Source organism: Zootoca vivipara, chromosome 6 (assembly GCF_965207765.1).
Source record: "Zootoca vivipara chromosome 6, rZooViv2.hap1.1, whole genome shotgun sequence".
In the NCBI taxonomy this organism is placed as follows: Eukaryota; Metazoa; Chordata; class Lepidosauria; order Squamata; family Lacertidae; genus Zootoca; species Zootoca vivipara.
In genome coordinates, this window is record NC_142589.1 from 48,006,426 (window position 1) to 48,034,021 (window position 27,596).

Here is a 27,596-nt window from a genome sequence, read left to right on the forward strand (position 1 = left end):
CTATAGAAAGAGCTTTGTTCATATATACCTAAAGCTATTACAATGACAATCTGCGCTTGAATATCTTGTTGTGGTTTCACTACAACACACAAATTAAATTACTCCGACTCTGTCTTCATTTGTTTGCAAAAAAAGGAAACAAAAATCATTTCACCTCCTAGCTCAACAAGACCTCCATAAATTATGTTCAGACTCAAAACAAAATGCACGAGGATAAGCTTTAAAAGTGCCAAATTTAAAATAGCAGTTTGGGATAAAAGACAGTGTGTGTAGACTTTTTGGTGTAATCAAGGTGGATCCAACACCATTCCAAAAATGTCTGTTGCTTAATTTATTGGACTTTCAAATGTATGTGTTCCCTTCACAGTATTTACCCTTTAAAAGCAGACACAGCCAACACAGGATAACGAATGTGGCTTCTCTCAGATGAAACATCAGATGGGAGCCTTGGCTTCCAGTGGGTGTTAAAAGATCATGGTGTATTAGATCCTGAATCCTGTACATCACACATGTTCTAAAAATCTATCTTGGCCAGGTTCAGCAAATGCATTTCACAGTTGCACTTTCTCAGGGTTTGGGGCAAGAATCTTTCCCAGCCCTATCTGGCTCAGCGGCTTTCCAGGGTTTCAGGCAGGAGACAATTCCCAGTCCTAATTGGAGATGCCAGGTATTGAACCTGCATGAAAAGAAAGTTCTCTACCACCAATCGCTGGTCCTTCGTCGACACTGGGAAACACCCTGACACAGGAAGCTGCCTATTGGTCCACCTAGCCAATTGCCAACACTGACTGGCAGTGGCTCTCCAGGGTTTCAAACACTTGAGTCTTCTCCAGCCTTCTTTGGATATGCTGGGGATGCAACTCGTGACCTTCTGCATGCAAAGCAGATGCCCTGCCTCTGAACTACAGCTTTTCAAAACTGATTTATGATTTATTTTGATTTGTGAATGAAGTCACTACTTTACTTACCTGTACACAAACATAAGGCAAAATGAAAACAGATCCCTTGGATTGTACAATTAGTTGGCTCCCTTTCTGGTCTTAAAAAGTCACTTAGGGCTAAGGCACAAATTGAGAAGTGTGTCGGCCTCTAAAAACACAAATCTCATTCAAAACAGCAGAAGGCATTTTCTTTGTCAGATCTGACACTGATGAAGTAGTTCATGGGAGAGTGGGAAGAGAATAGAGTATCTTCAAAGAGCATGTGGCTGGTTGGTTGGTTGACACACACACACACACAAAACCTCACTGCAGCATTTTGTTGCAGACCCATTTGATTTCTTCTCTGGTTTCTATTTGAACTCAGTGAGGAATCCTAATACATTCATTGCCATAAGCACTTAGCGAAAGAAAAAACCCGAAACCATCTTTCAAATCATTGTTTGAAAGTGATAAATCCCCACCGTGACCCTATCAATACTGAATATAGAACAAAGGTTTTATTCAGGAAGAGAGGCTAGCACCAGCAATTGAAAATCTGATCACAGCTTGATTATTTCACTGCAGAGAAAAATCTGTTTCAAATTAGGGGGAAAATTGTTCCTAGAAGAAGCGATACTGAGCTAGGCTGATGGTAAGAGCAGGGCAGCAGGGAGGGAAAGAGAACAAACAACAGCAAGGGAACTGGACCAGCTTACCATACTACCCCACAGGACCGGACCAGCTGAAGGGGGGGAGGGTAGCCTATATGAGGAAGTAAATAGGATCTGTAGGGGCATTGCTCCTCTCTGCAGTTCACGCCACATACAATTTTTGTTCATGAGCCTCTGTAATCCCATCCAACTTGCTAACACATTGAGTGACTGTGGTGAAAGCAAGTAAGTTGCTGTTGACGTACGCCATTGCACTGTTGCATATGCATGCCAAAGGCACAGCTCCCGTTACTTTGAAAGATGGCTGCTTGAATTGTGAAAGACTCCATCCTAGAACATCTGCTTTGCATGCAGAAAGTGCCATTCAATCATCAGCATCTCCAGGTAGGGTTGGGAATGTTCCCTGCCTGAAACCCCGGAGAGTTACCGCCAATCTCTGTAGACTATACTGAGCCTGGTGGACAGATGGCCTGAATTAATATATGGCATATTTTCACATTGTTCCTATGTTATTAAAACACTATTATGAAGTATGAGAAATGACTGACAACTGCTTTTAATCAGGCTGGGGTTTGTTTTGCATTTTCATTCTTGAACTATGTCCACAAGCAGACTTATATCCTTTCACTGAGAATCTTGCAATGTTCTCCATCCAAATATTTATTTTTCACTCCTACTGAAGTGGCACACCTGAAGAGCCTGCCAAGCAATTGGTAGGGATTAAAAGATTATTAGATTAGATTTCTTGAAGAGGTTAGCTTTGTCTGTAAGTAAGATGCTGTGGAAATCCTTAAGGGACAATACTGACTGATTAGGGAACTCAGTTTAGTTAGGGAGAAAGTCACAGATGAGTGGGAGAGCATCTGCTTTGCATGCAGAAGGTCCTAGGTTCAGTCCCCAGAATCTCTAGGTAAACCTGGGGGAGACCTCTGTCCAAAACCCTAGAGAGCCACTGCCAGCCAGTGTAAACAATACTGAGCTAGATGGTCCAATGGTCTGACTCTGTATAAGGCAGATTTCTGTTGTTTACATTTATGGATTGCTATATACTTTTCATATTTACAGCATTACAATTTAACATTCAATAAAAAAATGGGGTTAGTATCTACACCAGGAGCCCTTGTCACTGCAGAAATTAAACAGAAGTTGACCTACAACCTCTCATCCTGCATGGTAGTAAGCCATGTCCCCATCTTTCAGTGAAATAATGCAGCATCTTTCAGTCTTTCAGTGCAGTAGTACCACTTCAGTTCACATTTTAAAAGTTTTTTGGACAAAAGACCCCCAAATTCCAGTCAAATCCCTGTATTTGGTGTATTTATCTTTTAAACCTCAGCAAATGTAATGTGCTGGGGTAAGAAATGTTCCAATAAAACCGATTGAGGGGAAGATGGGGCTCACCAAAATGAACGCAGCCACCGATCAATTTTTCCAGTGAACACAGGTAGTTCATTGAGCCGCTGGTAGGCTCCATCCAGCAGACCTTTTATAGTTTCTCCTTCCTTCAAATGCCCTACAAATATTAAGGTAGATGCCACTCTGCAATACTGCCAGGTCAACTGCAGTGCCCTGACCCCCGGATGCTGTTTAGTGGGGTGTAGTGGTTGCAGTGTTATTTTACAACTGGGGAAACTCAGATTCAAACACCCCACTTATTCACAAAGGGCTCGCAGGATGACCTTGGGTCTATCACTATCTTTCAGCAGGCTATTCCAAGGAGGAATCATGCGTTTCTTGGATGAGGACACAAAATTCAAATAATAAACATAAGATCCATGGTGCGAAACAAATCAAAGACTCATCATTAATTGCAAAATACAGACACTCAGCAACTGCATTTAAACAACACAGTAACTGAGACTCATTTTATTTGTCCTTTCAATGTACATGCTAGTTATTCATTTCATATAATTTACAAGAGGCTTATGAAAAACAGAATTCATGTTAGAAAGGAAAGAGAATTGGGGTATTTTCTCAGCAAGCAATGATCATGGGGGGCGGGGAACAGTACATTATGAAGAAGAGCAACATCTAGAAATAAAGGTAAAACAAAAATCTGTTTTCCTGTTATCCATTAAATTCTCAGTGGGGCTTCCTTTATTTCTTTTTAAGTAAAACAGTATAGAATGTCACAGTATACAGGAAGACTAAATGGCGAAAAGGAGATCACACATACTCACAAATACATGCAACACGCACGCACACACTTATCCCTGCTACTGGTCCAGGATCCAAAACGTTTAGTTAAACATCCTAAAATTCCCTATTTCCCATTCGTTGGTAAACTATACAGGATTACACTGTACATGGCATTAAAATTACAAAAGGTTTTGTATTTACAAAATCTGTACACGCATTTGCAAAACCCACAAAAATCGTCTATATATCACAAGTTGCTACACCAAAATATTAAAAATGGGATAAAATTATACATTTCTCTTTTCTCTCTCTTTCTCTCTCATTTTAAAAAGGGTCAATATTTCAAAAATGACCGAGACAGACAGAGACTATCTACTTTCCCCACAATAAGACTGGTAAGAGAGCTGCAAACCCCAGTTCCACTTGAGATAATGACTGCAGAGTTTCTAACTGGAAGCCGCTGAAATCCTGTCTGCTGGGGGTGGAGGGGCAAAGTGTGCAGAATTATGTATGTACAGAAATGCTGAATCAAGATTAAGGATCTCTTTGGCTAACATTTTGGCATTAAATTTAAAAAGAAGATGAGAGAGAGCTGGGAGGGGTGGAAAGAGAGGCAATTCCTCCCCTCTCCAATGTGCTATGTACGTAATCACCCAGAGCGCAATCTGCCAGGATTGTGTCCCATGGAAGCCTCTTGGGAAACTTCTCTTGCATTAAGGCTGCACAACTTTAATTTCATTTTGATGAGACTTGGGTGGGAGCAGTTCTCAGTGCTGCACCCCAGTTCTTCTCCTACCCCTACTTTACAGGACGAGGAAAAGGAAGTAAGAAATCCTAAACTGATGCTTGTCACACAATTGCAAGATGAGATAACTGTGTTTTCTCTTAAAGGACCGAATACTTCCCCCCCTGTTTTATGCACAAGCAAAAATGGTATCAAAACCCTTAAGAAAGACATAATTCAGAGAAATAATCTCCTCGACTCCCCCCCCCCCTTCTGGATACGGTATATATAAAAAACACATTAGTTAACCAGGCATGGCAGAAAATAAGTCGCTTCAGCATGTCAAGTAAATATTAGTGCAGAAAAGGTGGGATTCTTCCCCACTGTATAAATAAGCTTTATGCGTGGCAAACAATTAAATAAACCATCGTACCCCCACTCACACCCAGTACACAGATGCTCCTCAGTGAATATTAAAATGTATTATCAAGTAATTAAAGTGTATGTAGTGCAAAAATGTTACAACCAAGTCTTATGCACATGCTGCTTTGCACTTGTTTCAACATCAGACAAACATGTGATGCCTGAAATTATGGACACGTATATACATACTTGTCACATTTGGTACGATGTCTTAGCCACAGAAATACCCATGTACTTCATTTTATATATACACCTATATATAAGGGGTGTGTCTATGTGTGTATATACACACCCACACATACATTGTTGTCCTTTAAAAAACATGACTACCATTACAGTTAACACAAACACAGACTGGAAAAAATATATCCAATACCTGTTTCCAGATGCTCCAAGGCTCAGAAAGTTTGTGCTTCTAATCGTGCAGTCATTTGTGTGCCCTCTCGTTTAAAGCTCATCCTTTTTCCAGCTCAGGAAAGATAGACCAGTCTGTTTACATCCACACGGTAAACAACCGAGAGGAGAAAAATCAACGGCGACAGGCACCTAATTGCTCATTTCCATGCCCTGTGATGAACAGTCAAGAGGATTTCCCATTCTGCTCCATGCACAGGTGGCAAAAGACAGTTTTTGAACACACACACACACACACACACACACAAGTCCATCATACCGTGCTTTTCCATATTATAAGTGGCAGCAAATCAAGGCACGCTGTACTAATTTTGTAGCATTTTGATTAGCTGATATCGCTCACTGGGGAAGATCTGACATTTTCAACTGGCTGCTGGGTCTTGCTGGGCCATAGAGAGTAACAGAAGCTATGTGATTATTCTGCATCACCTGTACAAAGAAACAAAAAGGAATACTGTCAGACAGCCCTTACCGTCAGAAGGACTACAGAATTCAAATTCCTCCAAAAAAAAAGCCCAAATAAGTTAGAAATAATATGGAGTGCTAACACCGCCCAGTGGACTAGAGACTTGATCTGCGTGACCTGGGCTTCCTTCAGTGGCTTCAAAATAAAAGTCTATTTGAAACTGGTTTTAAACATGAACCCCTTTTTAGTCTTTTTTTCACTGGATCATTTAGACAGCGGGGCCTGCATGTGGCTCCTAACCTTACCTTATGCAGCCCTTGCCATCTCCCGAAGCAGCCCCATTCTTCCACTGCATCAGAGCTCCTTCGTTTTTGTTTCTTCTTTTCTCTTGGCTTTTAAAAGTCTCCCAAAATTGCCCTTCCTATATAATTTAAGAACTGGAAGAGGCACTATTTTATTGAATAAAAATAAATTGATTCACATTCTCCCCCACCCCCCGAGGTAAGTAAATTTCCCTTCTGTGCAAAGCACACACTAAAGAAGACAAAAACTTATTTTCGAAAATAGCAACTGTATTCATCTGTTGAATTTACTAGATAAACAAATCCTTGGCATGCCAATCTGAGAGTAACCCCATAAAACCCAGTAGGGCAGGCATGTCCAAAGTCCGTTTCGGGGGCCTAATCCGGCCCGTCGGGTCAGTTTAATCTGGCCCCTGTGGTAGTTTATTTCCTGGGGTTAAATCCTAAAAAAAACCCTCAACAACTTTGGGGGTAAAATCATTTGGACACCACTGCAGTAGGGCTTACTTCTGAAAAAACCTGCACAGGATTGGAAATTCTAATCTGAAGGAACCATGGTGAAAACTGATGCCTTTTTCACTTTTCCCCCTCTGGCTCCACCCATTATGTTCCACCCCCACAAAATAACCACAAGTGAATGAGGCCCTCAATTAATTTTCCCACCCCAGTGTGGAAAACAAGCTTTTATCACTGCATCCAAGTTCTTATTATCCTACAACTGAGCTAGACTTGATAATGATGTGCATTGTGCGATTCACTTCAAATTCATCTGCTGAATTGGTCCCACACACAATGAACTTAAGTGTATCCCACACCACATCAGCCAAGAATGCAGAGTGCTTCAACAGTACAACATGGGAGAAATGTCCACAGACTTGCAGAACCAGCCACTATTTCAAACCAACTAAATCCAGTGCTCCATCACATCTTTTAGCTAAGTAAGCTTTCCTAACCTCAAAGATCATTCGCTGCAGTCCAAAGCAAAACGTTGACCCAAATGGATTTGTGTTGTTTGGAGAGGATGATCTAAAGAAAAGAAAATCAGGCTAAAGTAACCAAATAATACCAGTAAGATTTATATTCAATATTTTTGTAACACCCAATATCAGCATAAACAACAATTTTTCAATCAAACAGAATTTTTCATTACAAAGGTATAATGCTCAACCATGTTTTGCTTTCCTCCGTCACTAGTATACATTGCAAGTTTCCAGCGAAGTAGAATGTGGAACTACTGCAAAACATTACACATTACAAGGTGACTACAATGAAGGCAGATTCTTTGCTTTTCCAGCCTCTCAACTTGCAAGGTGACAAATGAATCTTTTATATGTCTTACCACTGTCCCCTTCTAGGGACAGCACTTAGCTCTTCAAGTAAACAAGGGTTTCTAGTTTTATGGTTCTATATTCATGGCACATTTAATTCAATGAAGCTGTTGTTTATTATTAGGCCTCTCTTTTTCGTAGTCACTTGAATCCAATTGATTCCTATCCAAAAGACAGAATAAAATAAAATATTTACCTGTGAAGTACCACTGGCTTCTCTACAGGATGTCCAAGAAGGTCCTGAATATTGTCCCACTGTAAGCATATGAAAATTCCTTAGAGAATGAAGCATGTCAAGTATATCTATGTTTTTGACAGGTGCACTTAAGAAAAAGCAAACATCAGCTAAAATCCACTCACAGATGGATGGGACTAACATATGACTTTATTTGCAAACTTTTGTAGAAAAAAGTTGTAAAAACTTAAAGGGTCAATTGTCAGCAGCTGTTGCAGATATATATACAGCCTGATATATTGGACTTTAGTGGGAATTTTGCTTTGTTATACAGTATATACCAAGCCCAGAGACACCATGAGGTTTTTTTGGGGTGTGTGTGTGTTTCTCTCATGTTGGTTTAATGTTGTATATTTCTGTACTTATAATAAAATGCAATAAAAACTTTTTTAAGGTAGCAAAGGTTGGATATGTGTATTTTACCTCTAGAATTCAGGTGCTAACTTGTGGCTTGCTACAACAGGAAATTTGGATTTGGAACCATGGTATTTCAAGCATTGTCTTTTCTCATATCATCCTGCTTGCCCAATTTTATCTCCTGCTTTGAGCCCCATTCCACCTAGCTGGAAGATTAAATCTGCAAATGCCTGGAGTGGGTCCATTTGTGGGATGACTTCCAGCCACTGACCTCAATTGCCTCCTGAAAGAGGCCACCTAAGCACAGTGCTCCAGCATACCCTTTCTTAGCCCTGTGCAAATAAGGTGCCACTGCTGAAGTTAAAGGGCTGTTCTAGCAAGCATGACGGGGGGTTCAATTTACCTTGCTATAGGTTGTGCAGGTTTCTGTCTGTGAATCGGTGCTATCTGTTCGGAGAAAGAACAAAGAAAATGACCTATAAGGTTACATTTCAGCAGAACATCCCACTCCTCCTCTTCCTATTGCCTTTCTGCACCAACAGCATGTTAGGTACTATTCAGTAAATGGAAGTGATTCTGGAAGCTAATTCTAAGAGTCTTGGCATATTAGCATTTTCTAAACTTCTATTTCAACAAGACACATGTTTCACTCTTCTACCACCGCCCCCCCCCTCCCCGGCAACACTTTATTACTCATCCCCAGGTGAGCCCCCTTCCTTTGTTTCTTTGTGAACTGCTGTTCTGGGCATGCCTCCTCATTGGAAAGGAGCCATATTATTAGTTGTTGCTCAGACAGTGACTCAACCAACAGCCTGCTCTGAGGACAGCCAACACTTCAGACTGTGTGAATGAAAGAAATACTGGAGAAGTCAAGCACACCCAACAGGGCAAAATTAATCACCCCCAGGGAAGGAAAAGTTGAAGCGGGCAAGCATGGCCTTCTTAAGGCCCTTCAGTTTTAAGACCTGAGGCTGGAGATGCTACATTTTTATATAGACATGAGTATCAAGAGCTGTGTTGAAACTGCCTGTTCATACACTTAGATTTCCCATCAACCTGAGAACCTTTCTTGGGTGAGTGCTCACAGGTATCAACAGGTGACTAAGAGTACAGCTGTCAGAGGCTCCTTTCCTTGCAGTGCCAACTGTATCTGTCATCACCAGTTTCATATTGTCAAAAGTCCCCCAGAGACATGGCGCTTGAAGAACCTGCCTTCTGTCTACACAGCCAAGTTGCCTCCAAAACCTGACATTTGCTTCTACTTCTTTTAACAGTTGATGTTAGTTTGCTTTATGTCTTTATTTCCTTTGTTTAAGGAAAGTAATTGGGGGCTGACCTCAGTGCTCCAAAATAAAAGCCAATAAAAGCCAAGGTTAATTGGTACAAGCAACTCTTCTATGGTTGTCTCACATGCCAGACTGATTCTGAACTTGAATGAGGAGATCAAAATGTTGCCAGCCACAGGCAAAACTCTCCCTGCCCTCGTTTCCCCAGAAACTACAAGCACCAAGCACCAAGTATAGAAAAACTGACTGAGATTTATTCTCTTGGAAAGCAGTGACAAGGCTCCTCTGCTGATCTCCAAGGAGGACTCCACATCAAAACCAGGAGGCAATTAGAGCTATTCTGCCCTCATGATCATGATATATTTAATATAATTTCCATGAAATCACCTTTGAAATAAGAAGCTGATTAATAAATATATCCACGATGAGATAGTTTGAAATAGCATTTGAGAATTTTAGGAAAGGTAAGTTACCAGGCATGAGATCAGCCAAATGTCTCTCCTTCCTAGTGCTAACTAAGGTTGCCTGGGAAATGTTTTGACAACAGGTTCATTTCTTTAAGTTAGGAGCCAAGAGTTAAATTATAGTGTTATAATTTTTATTTATAATATATTATTATATAATAACCATTCTTATTCTTTTTTTAAAAAGCCTTGCGTTTTCTGGTTTGTACCACTGATTGCCCCACAAAAATAAATAAAATAACATCTGTACAAAAAGAGCTTCCTGAATCACCCTTACATCATTCTGGTTCCAAGTCCTTTGAATGTTTCCAGAGTTTGAACTGAGATTTATTTCACCTACAATACAAACCCAAATTACGTCCTGCTCTAACCACCCCTACATGAATGAGGTTTCCTTCCTGTTCATACTCCCAACAACCTGTCACAAACTCTTGCATGTTAAAGAGCCTCAACAGGGAAAAACTGTGATGTGTCCAAAGCTCAGTCAGGACTTCAACCCAGACCTAGTATTCTTGTCCACTGAGTTGCACCGGCATCCTGTAAGTATGTCACATTAAGAACAGACAAATATTTTGTCTTGTATTACAATAACACTTTGGGGTGTGAGCGCTGAGCAGTGCTGACATCTCTCGGAAGTGCTGCTACTCTGTTTTCCTCTCCATAAATTGTTTCTTTGTTAACACACCCGCAGTGTGGGAGTACCTGAATCTGCCGTCCTAATTATCTGACATTGTGCAACTTTGGTCCTGTTCTTACTCTGATTGCTTAGCACAATAATTTTTACCACTAGCATGTGTTTAACACCCTCACCCACACCTATTAAGTCTTTTTCTTTCAGGTTACTTCAGGCACCTCTTTCTTACCTCGTTTAATGGCTAGTGGAATCTTGAATTCACAACGATGGTAACTGAAATATTTAAATTGCAGAGTTATTGTGAGAAAGTACAAGCATAAATGAGGTTTACTATTTCAAATGTAAAGGTAAAGGTAAAGGGACCCCTGACCATTAGGTCCAGTAGTGACCGACTCTGGGTTTGCGCGCTCATCTCGCATTATTGGCCAAAGGAGCCGGCGTATAGCTTCCAGGTCATGGGGCCAGCATGACAAAGCCGCTTCTGGCAAACCAGAGCAGCACATGGAAACGCCGTTTACCTTCCCGCTGTAGCGGTTCCTATTTATCTACTTGCACTTTGATGTGCTTTCGAACTGCTAGGTTGGCAGGAGCTGGGACCAAGCAACGGGAGCTCACCCCGTCACAGGGATTCGAACCGCCAACCTTCTGATCAGCAAGCCCTAGGCTCAGTGGTTTAACCACAGTGCCACCTGGGTCAAATGTAGCCCATTCTAAATTAAGCACAATATAATTGCATATAATAGAAGTTGGCAACCTGACCTGGTCACAGATATATTCTCCACTCTTGTACAGTCTAGTACTTGCTTGAATGTTTACCATAGCTTTCTGCCAGCCATACCAGTTTTGCATGAAATTATGCTGCCTAATTGGTGGCAACCAGAGTGATGCCAGATACCACAGCAAATATGCAGAACACTGAAAACTTCCTGACATAAGGCCTTAACTATTTTTTTAATCTTAACTATTTTTTAAATCTACCCTAGTATTGTTTACTCTGGCAGCGGCTTTTCAGGATCTCAGGCAGAGGGTCTTCCACATCACTTGTTGCTATGTGATTATTATTATTTTTAACTGGAGGCACCAGGGACTGAAACCATGACGACCTGCATTCAAAGCATGTACGTTTTCTGAGTTATAGACAACCTCCCACCCAAATGTTAAGCACCCTACCCCAAAAAAGCAATTGCTAATGGTGCCCATGACACAGAAGCACAGTTTGCTTCTACCACTAGGAGCCATGCATTCAGTATTGTGGGCCTACTTCTGCAGAACTTCCTCGCAGGTCAGATCAAACAGGTCCCCTCTCTGTGGAACTTCAAGTGTTTGGTGAAGACTTTTGAGTCCAGGAGGCATTTTAAGTAAGCTTTTCTGATTCTATGGTTAATTTTAATTGACTTTATCCTTTGTACCTCTTTTGTAATCTCAAAGTACTGTACACTGCTTAGAAAATACAGTGTTAAGTGGCATATAATTTGAATAAATAAATAAATACAATAATATAATTGTTAATTAGGTGCAGAAATCTTAAAAATCAGGCATGAATTATGGGTGGATTTTTTTTTGGGGGGGTGAGTTAAGTTTCCTCTTTGCAGGGCATAAGATGGGAAATCTAGTCTTATGAATGAGCAGTGTTACTTCCACACACTACCTTCACTGATCTCCTAAAAAAACCGGGTTTTGACAAAATACAGCAACACATCTTGCACAGGGAAAAGAGGTTCTTGATACCCATTAGTTCCAGGCTCTACAACAATCAACTACTGTAGTCCAGAAGTGACAACACAGAAACCAAAGAGAAGAATCCAGTATACTGCAAGGAATTTAAAATACAGAGAAATTCATGTTTGTTTTAAAGAAGATTCTAACCAGAAAAAGTTGTGGAAATGTGAGTAACATCTGATGAAGGCTTAGAAACCAGAAAGAGCTTAGGCACTGCTGGTGGGGATTCAGCAACGCACTGGTTTCTTTGCCTTCTCCTTGATGCTCCCTTCCCTTTGCCTTCAAATTGCAACAGAGGTTTGGGCAATACAGTTCTTTCTACTCACATATTGAAGTTGTAATGACCAGGGTAATTAGTATGTAGAACAAATTTCTTCACTTTGTGAGTATTTGCATCAAAAAGGATATCCTGTGGGTGAAATTAAGAAAGGAAAAACAATGAGCCACACAAAGTTGAAATGATTAAACAGCTTCCCACAAATGAATAGAAAGTCCTGGACAGGGCTTTTTGAAATGTATGCGGATATGCTCAGAGAGCAATGATTTCAAGATGTTTTCTTATTTGGTAGCAAGGGGATATAATATTATGGAAAAATCACTCTGAAAGCTAAGACCTCCAAGTTCCTGGGACCTGCCCTTACTAATGGGGGGGGGGGGATTCTCTGCCTTCTCCCATTTGTGTTTAAGATGACAGGCATTGGCACTGCCCTTTCTCCAGAACATTTTTTGAGTCTGAAGGATTATGTTTTGATTTTGCAAATGCTGAATATCAAATACATAGAATGGGCCCCATGAGATACCAATTGTGTTAATGTGTCACTAATCAAACTGACAAAGATAAGAAGATAAGGTTCAAATTTCTCAGCAAAGGAGGTCTGAAGGATTTGGACAACATTGATTCCTGCATTAACGGATTAACATGCTACAGGCATTATGAAAGTTGTGCACAGACAGAAGAAAAAAAGAAAAAAGAGATCCCTTGTTTTCAACGTTTGCAACTTACCACTCCAAGTGTGAAGTAGTTGAAGAAGTAGTCATTGCACTTTGAAGGAACCTGCTTGTGAGGCGAGGGTGAATGAATTTTCATCTTTAAAAAACAAAACAAATCTACACTTCAGCTTTTGGAAATAAGGAGACAAGTAGATCATCCAGTTTCATCAATATGCTCCTCTGGTTTGAACGGACTAAGTTACCCCTATGGCAGAAATGAGAAATTTGTTCTGGTCCCACAACCATTATTGCCACTCGATTACTGGGCATTTTGGGCACATTCAATGAACACTAACTTGCATAACTTGAGTGCATTTGTGGAGATCCCTCTATTCTGTCCCTCCCTTCTTATTTTTCCTGCACATTAGTGCAGGAAAATGCACTAATTAGTGCAAATTTCCTGCACATTAGTGCACATTAGTCCCCAGTACCGTGGGGAAATTGGATGGGAATTCAACATGGCTCCTGCATACCAGAACTTTTTTTTGGGGGGGGGGAAGAATCCCTGCACAAAAAAGTAGATTGTCAGGGAAACTGCTTCTACTCTAGCCTTTTCCTGACATACTAGTTTTCTGTATGTGGGAATCTGTTATGATGGAACCTTCCATCATCCTGCAAAATCTGAACAGTGCAGACATCAGTTTACCATCTAATCTACTAAATAAATAAATAAAATACTGTTAGTAAAAACTAGGGTTAGGCAGGATGAGAAGACAAGACTTTGTCCTAAAACTGAAGCCACAGGTCAGTTAGAAGGTTAACATTTATTAAAGAACTACCAAACCGGTAGGGATATTGAAAAATGTAAACAGTTAATTTTAGTAGCCTAACACACAGATAATCTGTGTTAACTTGTTATTGTAGTCCAACCTTATCTTCTGACTTGTAGAAAACTTTGTGAGGAGACCCCAAAGTGCTCAGAACATCTTGGCACGAATCACCAAAATAAACACAGCGCTCAAATACCCGCATCTTGGCATCAGCTAATACACCAGGGCCGCAACCTGAAAAACAAGGGAAAGTGTTAATAGATGGGATACCACACTTCCAAAATATTGCTATGGCCGGAAGCCTTCATTCAGCTCTCATCCAGCTAACCAAAAGAGTGAAACAAGAACAGAAATCGCACTGTGGCAGATTTTAGAAGTCTCTCAACAAATAAAAATAAAAATGAGCAACTTCAGAAAGGTGTAACTCAGGATGCAAATGACATTAGCAGAATCCAATTAGAAAAAAATTAAAACACTAAATAGAAATGTACAAAACGCACTTGCCACATTGGAGCAACTCTCAGAAATAACCTGTGGAAGACAGATTATTCAAATTCATGCACACTAGTCCTCCTCAATCCGGTGGCTTCCAGATGTCTTGGACTACAAATTCTGAGATCACCACATTGGGGAAGGCTGGTGCAAATTAGCTTGCAGCTGAAGCATACATTTCCACCTGTTCTGTTCGAGTCCTACTGAAATGAAGAGGAGTTGCAGAAGAGCAGAAGTGCTCTTTCTGTGGGGCTGGGGTTGTGCTCTTTCTCCTATAGAAATGGCCCAATGCAGCATAATACTATTCGTTGCATGAAGTGTGGGTTAAAATTTTAAATAATTTGCAACCAAAGTTATGCACAAGCACCCTTCTATAAAAGATACTCTAGATTAAGCCATATTTTATCAGGAATGATTGTTACATTTTTATCCTACCCTTCATCCAAGGGGCTATAGGCAACACACACATCCTTCCCCATTTAACCTCACAATGAAACTATACCAGAGGGCAAGTTAGATTGAGAGTGTGTGTGGCTGTCTCAAGATCACTCAGTGAACTTTGTGGATTTGGAGTTTCCTGGTCCTAGTCCAATACCCCAGCCATCACAGCAGGTGTGGGTAATGTGTGACACTCAAATGCTTCAGGACTATTAACTCTCACCATGCCTGGCTGGAGATGATAGGAGTTGGGAGCCCAACAACAGCTGGAGGGCCACAGAATGCCCACCCCTGTCATACGCTTTCATGTACCAGAGTCCACTTCAACAGATGCATTAAATGTAATCCTAAATTGGCACACATGTCTGTGTGGAATGGATAAATTAGGTCCGAGGGAAACAAAATGAAAGAAGGTCACACTGTGAAAATTTGGTAAAATCAACACGGTGACAATTAATAAGGCCACGCTAGTGATAACACCAGCATCCGGGCTTCAGTAAGCTTATTACCACACGAAGTGTAATAAAAATCCACAATCTCTGTTCAAGCCATAGGTGAAAGTATTTTAAGTGTAGGATACATTTTACATAAATTTAACATGATCAACATTTTTGTTAATTATGAACCCCCTTTCCATTGTCCTGCTCTCAGACTGGGAGTTCTTTAGATACACTGGCATCCAAATGAAGTACATTCACTTTAAAACTGAGTTTTGATATGCATGAGTTAACCCTTCAGTGCATAAAGCTAATAATGAGTAACTAATACATCCAACATCTTTTTCTTTAAATTTCAGGCATGTATATATGTTATCTGGACTTCACACTCTACCTTGAAAAACCATTTACAGTTTCTGGATAATAGCTAACTCCTTCCTACTATTACCAGGATATATGATCCCTGTCCTAGGCAGCTCTCCTTTCGCCTCCTCTGTAAAAATAGAAGCAAATTCCACTTAAAATTGGCTACATTTTATTCATCTTGTAATCAAGACAACCAAAAATCCTTCATTTTGTGAAGCTAATCTTCAAGTGAACAGAAGCAAGACTTGATGAACTTATCATTCATTACAGTATCCACAAATAAACAATCACCAAACCTTCAACCAAAGGCTGGATTGAAACTGCACTCATTTTACCTATTTCTTATGTGATTCTGCTGTTTCTCTAAGAAGCTCACGGCAGCCAGTGCAGTTGGGCCAGGATTTGTGTTATATGCTCAGTCTTGCCCTGGTGAGCAGCCTAGCTGCTAAATTCTGCACCAGCCGAAGTTTCCAAATCACCTTCAGAGACCGCCCCATTGCAGTGATCTAACTTAGAAGTTACCATAGCATAAAAGTGAGGCTATCCCTGTTCAGGTAGGGGCATAGCTGGGCCACCAACCCAAACTGATGGAAGACACTCCACACCACTAGGGCACCTGAGCCTTAAGCAACAGCAAAGGATCCAGTAATACCCCCATGCTGTGTATTCGCTCTTTCAGAGGGAGTGTAACCCTATCAAGAGCAAGCAACCTTCCATTCATAAGGTCTAGGGAACCATCCACTAGCAGTGCCTCAGTCTTATCTGGATGGAGCTTCAGTTTGTTGACTCTCATCCAGCACTTCCACTGCCACACCTGCAGTTGTAAAGGGGAAGTAGAGTTGTGTGTCATCAGCATATTGCTGACAACGTACTCCAAAACTCTGGATAACTGCACTCAGGCTTTTGTGTTCATATGAGACTTATGAGCAAACTTGTACGGTTAGCCTCCTCCCCTAGAAACCCCAGATGTCTTCCCAAAACAGAATCCTTCAAGAATGGAGCAACATCCCGAATCAGCTTCAAAACATGGTTTCATATCCTGGTTTGGTGGACTCTTGCAAATGATGGTCAGATATATGGTGTTGGTATTGCTATAATGTAACTTTACAAACCATGGTTTGGGGGCCACATCTGAATTCCAATACACACCTGACTACTGGCTGACTGACTCCTGATCCAGTTTTAGGCTTCTATGTCTCTATGGTGGTGAAGAGCACCTTCTAATTCCCTTTGCAACCCTGCTAAACCCTTGGGAATCTTTCCACATCTCCCAGAGGTTCTGATTGTGAATCTGGTTCATAGTTTTGCAGAAATTCTTGCTTGACAGACACTTACTTATTGCTCAAGGAGAACCTACACCCCTACACATAAGACAAAGTTTCATTATATCAAGAATGGTGTTGTAATGAACTTGGAATCAACTGAAGCAATATTTCCTGGAATGTACGAGTCATCTCCAAAGAGGAGATGAGAGAGAAATCAGAAGTAAGTACTTGAGAGATTCCGAGATATATAGGTTGCCCATATTCACATTTGTGCCTTTGAAAGGAAACCTCTGCTCACTAATACCTGCAGTGAGTAAGCGAAGCCGTAAACCTGAGGGCCCAGCTCCATCTCTCAGAACATCAACATTCTCTGCATACACATTTCCAAGGAAACAGCTGAGGGGCATCATAGGAGCCCTGAAACAGCAAGATCATGTATAATTAAACAATACCCAGATTAGTGCTAAGCAACACATTGTTTCTGGTTCACTTTTCTATACCAATAGCGAGTGCTGTCTGACTAAACAGCCCTAACTCAATAGTGGTGTCGCAAACACAACTTACAGATGAAGAAGCAAAAAGAGAAGAACTGCATTTTAAAAAGGAACCTTACCATTTACTAAATTTATGCTAAACAGCCAACAACACAACAGTTTGTAACTGACCAGCAAACAAGACTTAGAAACCATAGTTTGCAATAGGTGTGCAAACAATGCTTTGATGTGATATCTGAACTGATAAACTGTGGTTATGAACATCATTCTGCCTTCAGAGGCTATTGCATCTTCAGAATAGAGCACTGACCAAATGAAAAATGGAAGCAAATAAGCAGCTATAAACCATGGTTTTTGCCTGCACATTTTGAAGATAAAAATATAGTTTGGGTTCAAAAATTGTCTTTACAATTTTTGGTTTGAGAAGATGCTTAAATTAGGCTTGGCTCAATTACATCATGGTTTGAGAAGATGCTTAAATTAGGCTTGGCTCAATTAACTCTTGAGCATGTTAACCAGCAGAGTTGGTTGGTATGTTTTTAAATACCAGGGTAAGTTATTGTGTGAAGAGGCTCTGTACTTTTAATCTGGAAATTGGCTTGCCTGAAGAAGCTTAAACACAAAATGATGGACTATGTAAATAACCAAGTAAACTTGAATACTGTAATAAAGCTAAATATAGCCAGCATATATAATTATATGCACATAAAATAACAGGAGATTTGACTTTCACTATTTATCTATTTGAAGATATTTCTCAAAATATAAGAGCTACTTACTTGGTATCTTGCAGACTGTTTCCACTATAGATGTACATACGTTTCACAGTTGCACCATGGGGAATTTGCAGGGAAGCTAGGCCATGGGCAAAGTTTGGCTGGAAAGGTTAAATTAAAATTATATTTGATTGCACAACACATAGTTTTAAGTCCAATAATACTAAATCTTGTACCACCCACAACCAAGTGAGTCAGAATGATCTTCAAAAACCAGCAAAACTTTCTCTCTCTACATAACAAAACTAAGATTAAAACCTGCATCACATGTCTTGCAGCAGTTAAAAACCCCATGAAGTAACTTGCAGAAGTCACTTACATGTACATGTACACACACACACACTGGATCCTATGCCATGCATTCTCTGGGGCTCCACAAACCATTTCTTCTCAGTAGTCTATGAATGTAGCTGATTAACAGGACCCCCCACTAATCATCCTCTCTTCCCCCTCTTATTTTGGATGGGAGATTAATTTCAGTACCTCCTGCTGGGAGGCTAGTAGTTCATTAAACGTCTTCCAACTAGGAATATTACTGTTGTTTTCTTGTCTTGCAGTGCAGTTTGAATTTAAAAAGAAACAATCCATGGTCAAGGATGAATGCCAATCTATATTGCAGTGGTCCCAGAATGTTAGCCAATTGCAGGGTCCCTAATTTCAGATGTGTCAGACACTGCAGTGTAGTTAATGTAAAAGGTTAATCCATCCCTCAGTTTATGTAGCTCAAATACGGTAATTTTCATAAAAATTATTTGCAAATCTTGATTTGAAGATTTAGGGAGCCTATTGTAATACCACATGTACTTTGTTCAATTAAATAAATCCTCTGAAAACATTCAGATTACAAACACTATGGCCCAGTTTGAAGATCTCACAGCTTGATAATCAAAACAATGGTTTGATGAATGGGAAGATCCTGTGAACTCAAACATTTATCCCCCCATTCATTTCATTCCTAATCAGTGACAACTGTAGTTAACTGTGATGCCTTATCCAGTGTTCATAGAATCATAAAATTGTAGAATTGGAAGGGATCCTGGGGGGTCATCTAGTCCAACCCCCTGCAGGAATCTCAACTAAAGCATCCATGGCAGATCGCCATCCAAACACTGCTTAGAAACCTCCAATGAAAGAGAATCCACAACCTCCTGAGAGAGTCTATTCCATTGTCAAACAGCTCTTACTATCAGAGAGTTCTTCCTGATGCTTAGTCGGAATCTCCTTTCTTATAACTTGAAGCCATTGGTTCGGATCCTACCCTCCAGAGCAGGAGAAAACAAAATTGCTCCATCTTCCATGTGACAACCCTTTAGATATTTGAAGATAGCTATCCTATCTGCTCTCGGTCTCCTCTTATCCAGCCCAAACATACCCAACTCCCTCAACCGTTCCTCATAAGGCTTGGTTTCCAGACCCTTTATCATCTTGGTCACCCTCTTCTGCAGATGTTTCAGCTTGTCAATATCATTCTTAAATTGTGGTGCCCAGAACTAGACACAGGACTCCAAGTGTGGTCTGACCATGGCGGAATAGAGAGGGACTGTTACTTCCCTTAACCAGAACACTATATTTCTGTTGATGCAGCCTAGAAAAAGCATTCACTTTTTTTCCTTTTCTTTTTTGCTGCTTTTGTTAACACCGCCAACAGTTTGAAACAACTCTGGTTCCAATCTCTGATTTGAGATTAAACTATGGTTAGTGGTTAACTATGATAATACCAGTTCAGACATCACAGTAAACCTATAGTTATCACTAACCAGGAAAAGGCAGAGGGGGGAACACATGGGATGAAGAGAGGGAGTGTGTGTCAGCCTGCAGGATACTTCCATAGTTTGGAAATCAGTTCCAATGATAGCTGAACTAGGCCTAAAGGGGAAGTAACATCTCTCAAAAATCAATAAATTAAGGCACAAAGACAGTTACAAGTCTTTCAAAACACAGTGACTGCTTTGTTTAACCATGTATTTATTCACAAAGAAGATTTCAGACCTCATACTTTGGAGTTTCAGTCCATGAGTCCAATTGAAAGGAAAAAGACAGTCCTCTGAAGTTGAGGTGGAAAAGTTGTTCAGCAGAGTTGTACACTGGAAACACACACACATGCATATAAGAACAGCAAATTATCTCTTTCCAATCTGACAGTACTATCAAGCAGTTTAGCTCTTCATTAAACTATGCCTAAAGTGCTTATGAAACATTCTAGCAGCAGTTGGGGCTTCAACCTGTCTAAAGGCAAAAACCTATGGGGTGAACAACAGGGATAATTAATGAGGCCAGATAGGAAGTTTTCAAATGCTCAAGTGCCAGATATATGAACTAACCTTTTGTTTCTTTAACAGCACAATATTTTTCTATTCTCATTACCGCTATGGAATTTGTAGGATTGAAAAAAACATGGCAAACCCATCAGGCACAGGCTCCATCCTACTTGTTTCTCCCGCTTTCCTCACATGGCTTGATAAAATTGTAGTGTAGCATTATGTGTAAATGAAGAATAACCATGGATTGTTCTTAACCAGGGTTTGCTGTTGTTTAACAAATCCTGGTTAGAAGGCTAAACCTAGTTAGTGTAAACTGCCATAGAAAAATATTAGGTTGTAGCCAACTAACTTCTACTCTGAGTAGATCCATTAGTCAAGTCAAGTCTACTCTGAGTAGAACTAACAGTGGATACAATTCATTGCTACTATGAGAGGAGGGAGGTCGCACACCTGATATAACCAGCAATTGTTATGAGGACTATTGCCTCTGCATGTGGTCTGAAGCAATATCATTACAATCTGATGGTTTTATAATTCTGTTAGCACAGATCTGCTTTTTCGTCTCATCCCGAACATATTCATATGACACTGATTGCAGACAGATAATACTTGATGAGTTGAAGGAGTTTTGAAACAGGCATTGTTTCCTTTGGTGTACTCACAGCTTTAGTCAAACAGGATTTTCAAGTTTCTAAAGCACTATTGCAAGTATAGGGAACCTTTTTCAGCCCAAGAACCTCACTGCCTTCTAGGCAACCTTTAAGAGCCACATGCCAGTGGTGGATGGGGCTACAGGCAAAAGTGGGCCAAGCAATGAATGTACCTTTGGACAGTAGGCTTGTGTCTACACACACTGTTGCACCCCTCTCAATCACCCAGCCAGGCAAGCAGGAAGCAGTTTCAGAGTTCAAGGACACATTACAGCCAAGCAAAACCACTCAAGGAGGATGTAAAGCAAGGCCACTGACTGGTGTAGCCTAGGAAAAGAGGGAGTATTGCCTTGGCAGATAGAGAGGCTGGGGAGTTGGAGTTGCATTTGGCTCCTGGGCATGTCCAAAGTCTGTTTGGGGGGCCTAATCTGGCCCGCCGGTCGGTTTAATCTGGCCACCAAAGGCAGTTCCTCCCCGTGGTTCTAAAAAAAGGTCAACAACTTAAAAAAGGTCAATAACTTTGGTCGGCCCTCATGCATGTTCACGTCATCAGATCTGGCCCTCTTTGAAAAAAGTTTGGACACCCCTCCTTTAGGACAAAGGTCATATCAGGCTGAAGTACCACCTTGTCTGATAAGAGTAGGGTGGCCTCTCCCTTGGGCAGGATCATGGTTTGGGACCCTGCCTGTCTAGCCAGTGGGGAGAGTTATCCCAGACTGATGACTGCCTTCCAGGAACCTCTGACAACATAAGCAAATCCACCATAAGCACCAATGGTTCTATCATACAATTCTCAGCTCTCTGAAAATATATATATTGTCAGTCTCATGCCTCTAACTCATTAGAAGCTTTTTTATCACACTTGGCAAGATAGATCATGAAGCACATAGAAAGCTAAAACCAAGTTTAAGCCTCCTTCATAAACAGTGAAGAATAGGGAACAGCCACAGGCACAACCAACCAAGTATCCACATGTGAACAGTGCCAAGAATTGCCAACTCACCTCCTGGATGTGTTGCTCCAAAAGACTGATCAATTTGTTCTATGGTTGGAGCAATAGCCTGAGAGTTAAAATGGACACCACTGGAAGGAAGAAAAAAAATCAATATAGCCATTTCAGTCAATGGAGTCAAAGGTAGATGAGAGATCAACAAACACAACACACGGCTTTTGTTGGTGGACAGCTAATGTACTTTTGAATAAGGTAATTCAAAACAAATCAGTGAACAATGTGCAAGGTCTCTTGTGAAAGCCTCTACATGCATTGGGGACATAACCTGATTCTCTTTGACTCATCGTTTTAACTTATCTAAAAGAAGTGTGTTTATTTTTTGTGTGAATATCAAGAAGCCTTATTTGGAGATATTTTGAAAGTACTGTAATCATGATCACACTTCTTAAAGATTGAAACCAAAATATTAGATATCCAGACAGTTGGCAATGTTCCAGTTGAATTATCAGAAACAAAGTGGCCAAAATTGAAGCCCCCTTAACTGAGTCAATATGAAAAAATTAAAATGGTAACATGTCCCTCTCTGGGGCTTTGCCAGGCGTAAGTCTCTGAATCAGCATTGGATTAAATATTTGTTGCATTCAAAGTCACTTATAAAACAGCTTCATGATTCTTTCATCTTCACAATTCATTCCGAACTTAACTATTTTTACAGTCACTCAGAGAAGCAGGTCGCTAATCCCCTTCTACAGAATGAAATAATACCTATAGGAATGCTCTGTCCACAAATAGGACTATGAAGCCTTTTGTGAAATTTATGAATGAAGATATTTTGGAAAGTCACCAAGAAAAACACAGCAGAAATATACTCAATACATTTTTAAACACAGGAAAAGAAAGGCTTTTATTTCAATTACGAGCTTCACTGAGTAGAGTAAGATATTCTGAGGGCCTGAAATGAAGCCACTTTTAAAGCCAGTTTCCCTTCCCGCTCCTTGTTTTCAGCAGTTATATCTGCATTGTCACACAAGAGCGCACAAAAAAATTAGTTGAGGGACAATTTGTAGAAGAGCATAGTTTAAGCCTTAAGATCAGCTGAGGACAAATCCTTATTAAAGACCATTCCCTTTGCCTGAGAGGCAGCTGGAGATCTCCAAACCCTTCCAGGATTCTTTCAGGTAAACCATAGTTTTGAGGACTGTAGCATACATCTTATGTTAGCTACGAATATGAGATGAGTGATCTCGTCTCCGTTTCTTAAGCCAAGATGGGATAAGGCTGAACAGGGTATCTTTTAGCTCAGTGACTTTTCAGCTGTTCTCTCTCAATGGCAGATGTCCTGCCAACCCTAAGAGGGGGGGGGGAGGAATAAGTGGCTACATTTATTTGACTGACCACTTACCAATATTTTAACTTCACTTTAGTCAAGTCATAAACTTCAATCACCTTAAAAAAACAGGAAAAATACCATTATTACAGGCACTGACACACAAACAGCAGGACTGTTGAGAAGTATTGGAAAACTTTTCCCGCACCCCATTGAGCAGTTCAGCAAAGCCCTGATGCCCCTCCAGCTGGGTGGTGGGGAGGAAGAAGCAGCCAAGATACATTGCAAACACTGTGGTATATCAACATATCATAATGTTGAAAACCAAGATATCGCCCAAACCTTGCCATGCAGATGGTTCTATAATAAAAACTTTCTAAAATAAGAGTCTGTCCACTGTGTCTCTTTCTGTTTCGAATGCTGCTGCTTTATGATTTTATGGGGCAGGTTTTTAAAATATTGTTGTAAGCTTCCCTGAGCAAGGCAAATGTGTTGGAAGGGCAGATGCAAGTTTTCTAAATAAATAAGTATGTGATGGTTTAATACTGCAGGTATGAACTCTGGCAAACACAGGCTTATGGGCTCTTCTTTTTTGCTGTAGCCACAGATAGAAGACCAGAGCTTCTGCTTCCATTTTCAGCAAACTCTGGTTTTGTCCAAACCAAGAATTTCAGTTTGAGGAAATAACCACAGGCTAATTAACCACAGTTTGAAGTCAGTTTGTTTCCTTAAGCAATAGAGTTTGGACATAGCAGGTTTGGACATAACAAGTAACTGTTAAAAGCTTCCAATATCCTCTTCACAGCTAGAGGAAGTAGAGAAATGGCATGTGAGTCTAGAAGTTCATGAATGTAGTAACCACCATCCTTTAGCATTACAGTATCTGCAAACCAGGCCAAAGTCTTAAGAAAATAGGAAAGAATGTGAGCGTAAGTACCAGAGTGAGGCTGCAGTGGGGGAAATAGGAAGAGGAGGGCAAAAATGAATGCATTGAAGTGAGTGAGAAAAGAAAGGTAAAATAAGGACCAAAATATGGGGCAGAAGCAAACCATGCTGATTATCTATCCCACTAAGGACATCAGACATTTATTGAGCATATTAATTTAATTAACTAATTAAAATGTCCATTATAGCATCTAAAGAAAAAACCACACATTTTAATAGGATTTAATGAAGGTAACAGTTTTCCGCGGGCACAAAAAATATAGAAAAGAAAATTCTTTGGCAAAAAATATTAGTTCAAGATGAACAGATCTGTTTGCAGAAATGCTTTCATCCCTAACATCTTCCTTATATGAAACAGTTCTGGTAACAATCTGATTGTAAATCTATATGTTTACTTTCTATCTGAATAAAAAAGGTTGCCCACAACCAACCAAGTGCAGACTTTGCAGTGATAGGACCTTGGGATCCCCCATCTCTTCTTTCTATAAGGATGCTTTGTGTTTTTACAAATACTGAGGTTCTGCCAAACATGCGCTAAAGTGGGGAACCGCAGGAAGAAACTGCAGCTTATAAGGCCAGCCTTTGGTACCACTGATCAAAAGATCAGCCATGATGTGGGTATATAGGGTGTGGAGGGGAGGGGAAGAGAGATGCCGCTGGAACAGGTACTTGATCTAGAGTGGCAGCTGTCTTCCACTCTTACGCTTGGTAGGCAAGACTGCAGCAGCACCCACATTCTAACAGTCAATAAGAGTGAGCCCAGAGCTCAGAGTTAACAGGAGCACTGCTCAGCTGCATAGGTGACACACTGCTGCATGTCTTTCTCAGCTCCACAGTTCCCAAGTGGCACTGTGAGCATGTGCTAAAACATTTGGAAACATTTGGAGTATTATATTTGAAAAGTGATTTCCACCCCCCACCCCCCAATCATTGCTTGAAGAAGCTTGTAGTCAGTGGCTAGAACATGATTTTAGTGAAAGTGGGTTCACGCATTGCTGGTTAACTAGACGTTACACTAGGCACATATATTTATTTTTATTTTTGCTACGGGAGGGGGAATTTAACTCTTCCTCCCTACCATATTCGCAAAACAAAAACCCATTACTTAAAAGGTGCTATTAGCACTGGGAGAAATGCTCCCACTGGTGTCCATAAAAGTCAACAGGTTTCATGAGAAAGAACTGGGTGGGAGAATAGATGATCTACTATTAAGATGAAGTCATGTCCGGGACTGCTTTTAGCATAGTTAAGAATTTCCATTCCATTTCATAATAAAGTAATCATAAATACAAACAAATCAAGACATAATACAACAGCCTTGTATTGAACAATTTGCTTGGTTGCTTGGCTTAAGTTTAAGTTTGCTCTCCCAACATTCAAGTCCTCATTGCCAGTTAACACCAGCTAAGAGTTTCCACCACCTCTTTAGGATCTCATGAAACTGAGAATAGTCCTAAGCATCATAAGCATTTCCAAATGACTTCACCCAGAGGTTGCACAAAATGCTGAAATGTAGATTTCGTTTGGTGAGCAGTTGGCTGCAACAATTTCCTTTGCAGTCTGAACTACAACCACTTTCATGCCTTCATAACCACTAGACTGGGCAACTGTAACAGACACTGCATGGTGCACCTCTGACTGTTCTGAAGCTGTTTCTAGTACAGACTGTTGTGGCTGATGTAGACCCATGTACTTTAGGTGATGTTGTGCAAGTCTACAATAAGTTGAATAGCTTTTTGGCGCATCTGCTTCTGTTATTTCTGACTTATATATCTAACTTGGCTAAATGGCCAAGATCCCACCCAGCTAAAGAACAGCTTCCTTCACATGCCCCACTGCAAGGTTGGCAAAATGGACATAACGTTATGTGCCATGGAGTGTTGCAGCAAGGGTTAATTATCTATAAAGAATGCCACTAGGTAGCTACTCCATCCAAAATAGGGTTTCTGCATTTAAGAGCTCTGAAACTGGACAATGTTCCTCCCACAAGCAACATTTTACCCTAGAGTCCCTTTTCAAGGAACTGGCCTGCAGTAATTGAGCAGGCTTGCTTTTATACGAAAAAATGAACCTCTTTATTGCAAGACATTTCGCTTTAAGTGGTTAACCATTGGATAGCTCACATATTACTTGTTTTTGCTCTTGGAAATGCAAATGTTGGTCAGTCCTAGGACCAAGGTCACCTGAGGCTTGCAGTTATTAGTCCAGCACAGAAAAGTTTTCCCTATCCTGGACTAAGCAGAGGGAACATTTAACAAAACAGTATACAGTGGTACCTCGGGTTACAAACACCTCAGGCTACAAACTCAGGTTAAGAACAGTTTCAGGTTAAGAACAGACCTCCGGAATGAATTAAGTTCATAACCAGAGGTACCACTGTATTTTAGTTCACTAAAGCCCTACTGCAATGCCTAGCAAATCTGATTGATAGGATGTAGTTTGGACTTCAGGAGGGTGCCAGGTTGGGAAAGGGTGTTATACACAATGGAGTGGCAAAAGAAATCAATTGTGAATGTTTAACAGCATGCTATCGATTCATGTACAAGCGAATGTTTACCAAAGCACTTTATGCTTTACCAAGTAAGAAGCGAAAAAGCATTATGAGCAATAGAAAGAAAAGCTTCTCATTAAAAAGAAAGGGGAACTAAGCAAATTAATGTGCGGGCAAAACTGGGGGGGGGAGAACCACTGTCAACGAAAAGCATTTTTTGACAGTTTCAATGAAAGAACACTCAGTGACTTAATGTCATTTTTTTTTAAGAAAAGGAAAAGGAAAAGAAATGAAACAGAAGGTAGCGCCATGCAATTTATGTGGCTAGAATTTGGTTTAGGTGTTTAGGGGGGAAGAATAACAAGTATGCTAATCATATTAATACTTCCTTTGCACAAGAAAAAGCAAACATGTAATGTGGGCATTGCCACCCCAGCGCCTGTGGCACCCACAATGGTCTTTCCTGGCACCCATGGGTGTTGGGTTGGCAACTCACGGGGGGGGGGGGCAGACAGGTGGAATGGTAGAACAGTGCAGAGCAGTTGCCAGAACTTTGCATTCTGGTTGGTTTGAAAGGAATTGGCATGGCTGGGTTCACTGCTGTAGCTGGTCTGGGTTGCTTGTTTGCTAGCTACATGAAGCTGGTAGTGGGCATTTCCTATGAAAAGGTTGTATGTGATTCAGAGAGATCCACTTAGGCAGAGAGATAGACTCGGTCTCTCTCTCTCTCTCTCTCTGTCTCTCTCGGTCTCTCTCTCTCTCTGTGTGTGTGTCTGTGGCAGAGAGAGAGAGAGAGAGAGAGAGAGAGAGAGAGAGAGAGAGAGAGAGAGAGAGAGAGAGAGAGAACTTGTAGATGGGAAATAGGACTGGTTTTCCAGCTTGGGGGGGGGATTATGCCTTTTTTTTCTTTCAGCAAGAAT

General features: G+C 40.6%; 1 protein-coding gene across 2 annotated transcripts in view; it reads right to left on the reverse strand.

The window, feature by feature from the left end:
• Nucleotides 1-3,395: 3,395 nt before the first annotated feature.
• Nucleotides 3,396-27,596, reverse strand: part of PHAF1 (phagophore assembly factor 1) — a 42,822-nt gene continuing 18,621 nt past the window's right edge. For both annotated transcript variants that reach the window (XM_035118226.3, XM_035118224.3), the window contains exons 5-17: nt 23,316-23,359; nt 21,965-22,044; nt 20,040-20,134; nt 18,054-18,151; nt 17,085-17,197; nt 13,883-14,016; nt 13,026-13,109; nt 12,349-12,431; nt 10,533-10,576; nt 8,323-8,366; nt 7,524-7,582; nt 6,953-7,025; nt 3,396-5,720 (exon numbers count right to left, since the gene is read on the reverse strand). In XM_035118226.3, the coding sequence (XP_034974117.2) occupies nt 5,631-5,720; nt 6,953-7,025; nt 7,524-7,582; nt 8,323-8,366; nt 10,533-10,576; nt 12,349-12,431; nt 13,026-13,109; nt 13,883-14,016; nt 17,085-17,197; nt 18,054-18,151; nt 20,040-20,134; nt 21,965-22,044; nt 23,316-23,359 (1,041 nt within the window). In that variant the 3' untranslated portion in view covers nt 3,396-5,630. The remainder of the gene's footprint in view (nt 5,721-6,952; nt 7,026-7,523; nt 7,583-8,322; nt 8,367-10,532; nt 10,577-12,348; nt 12,432-13,025; nt 13,110-13,882; nt 14,017-17,084; nt 17,198-18,053; nt 18,152-20,039; nt 20,135-21,964; nt 22,045-23,315; nt 23,360-27,596) is intronic.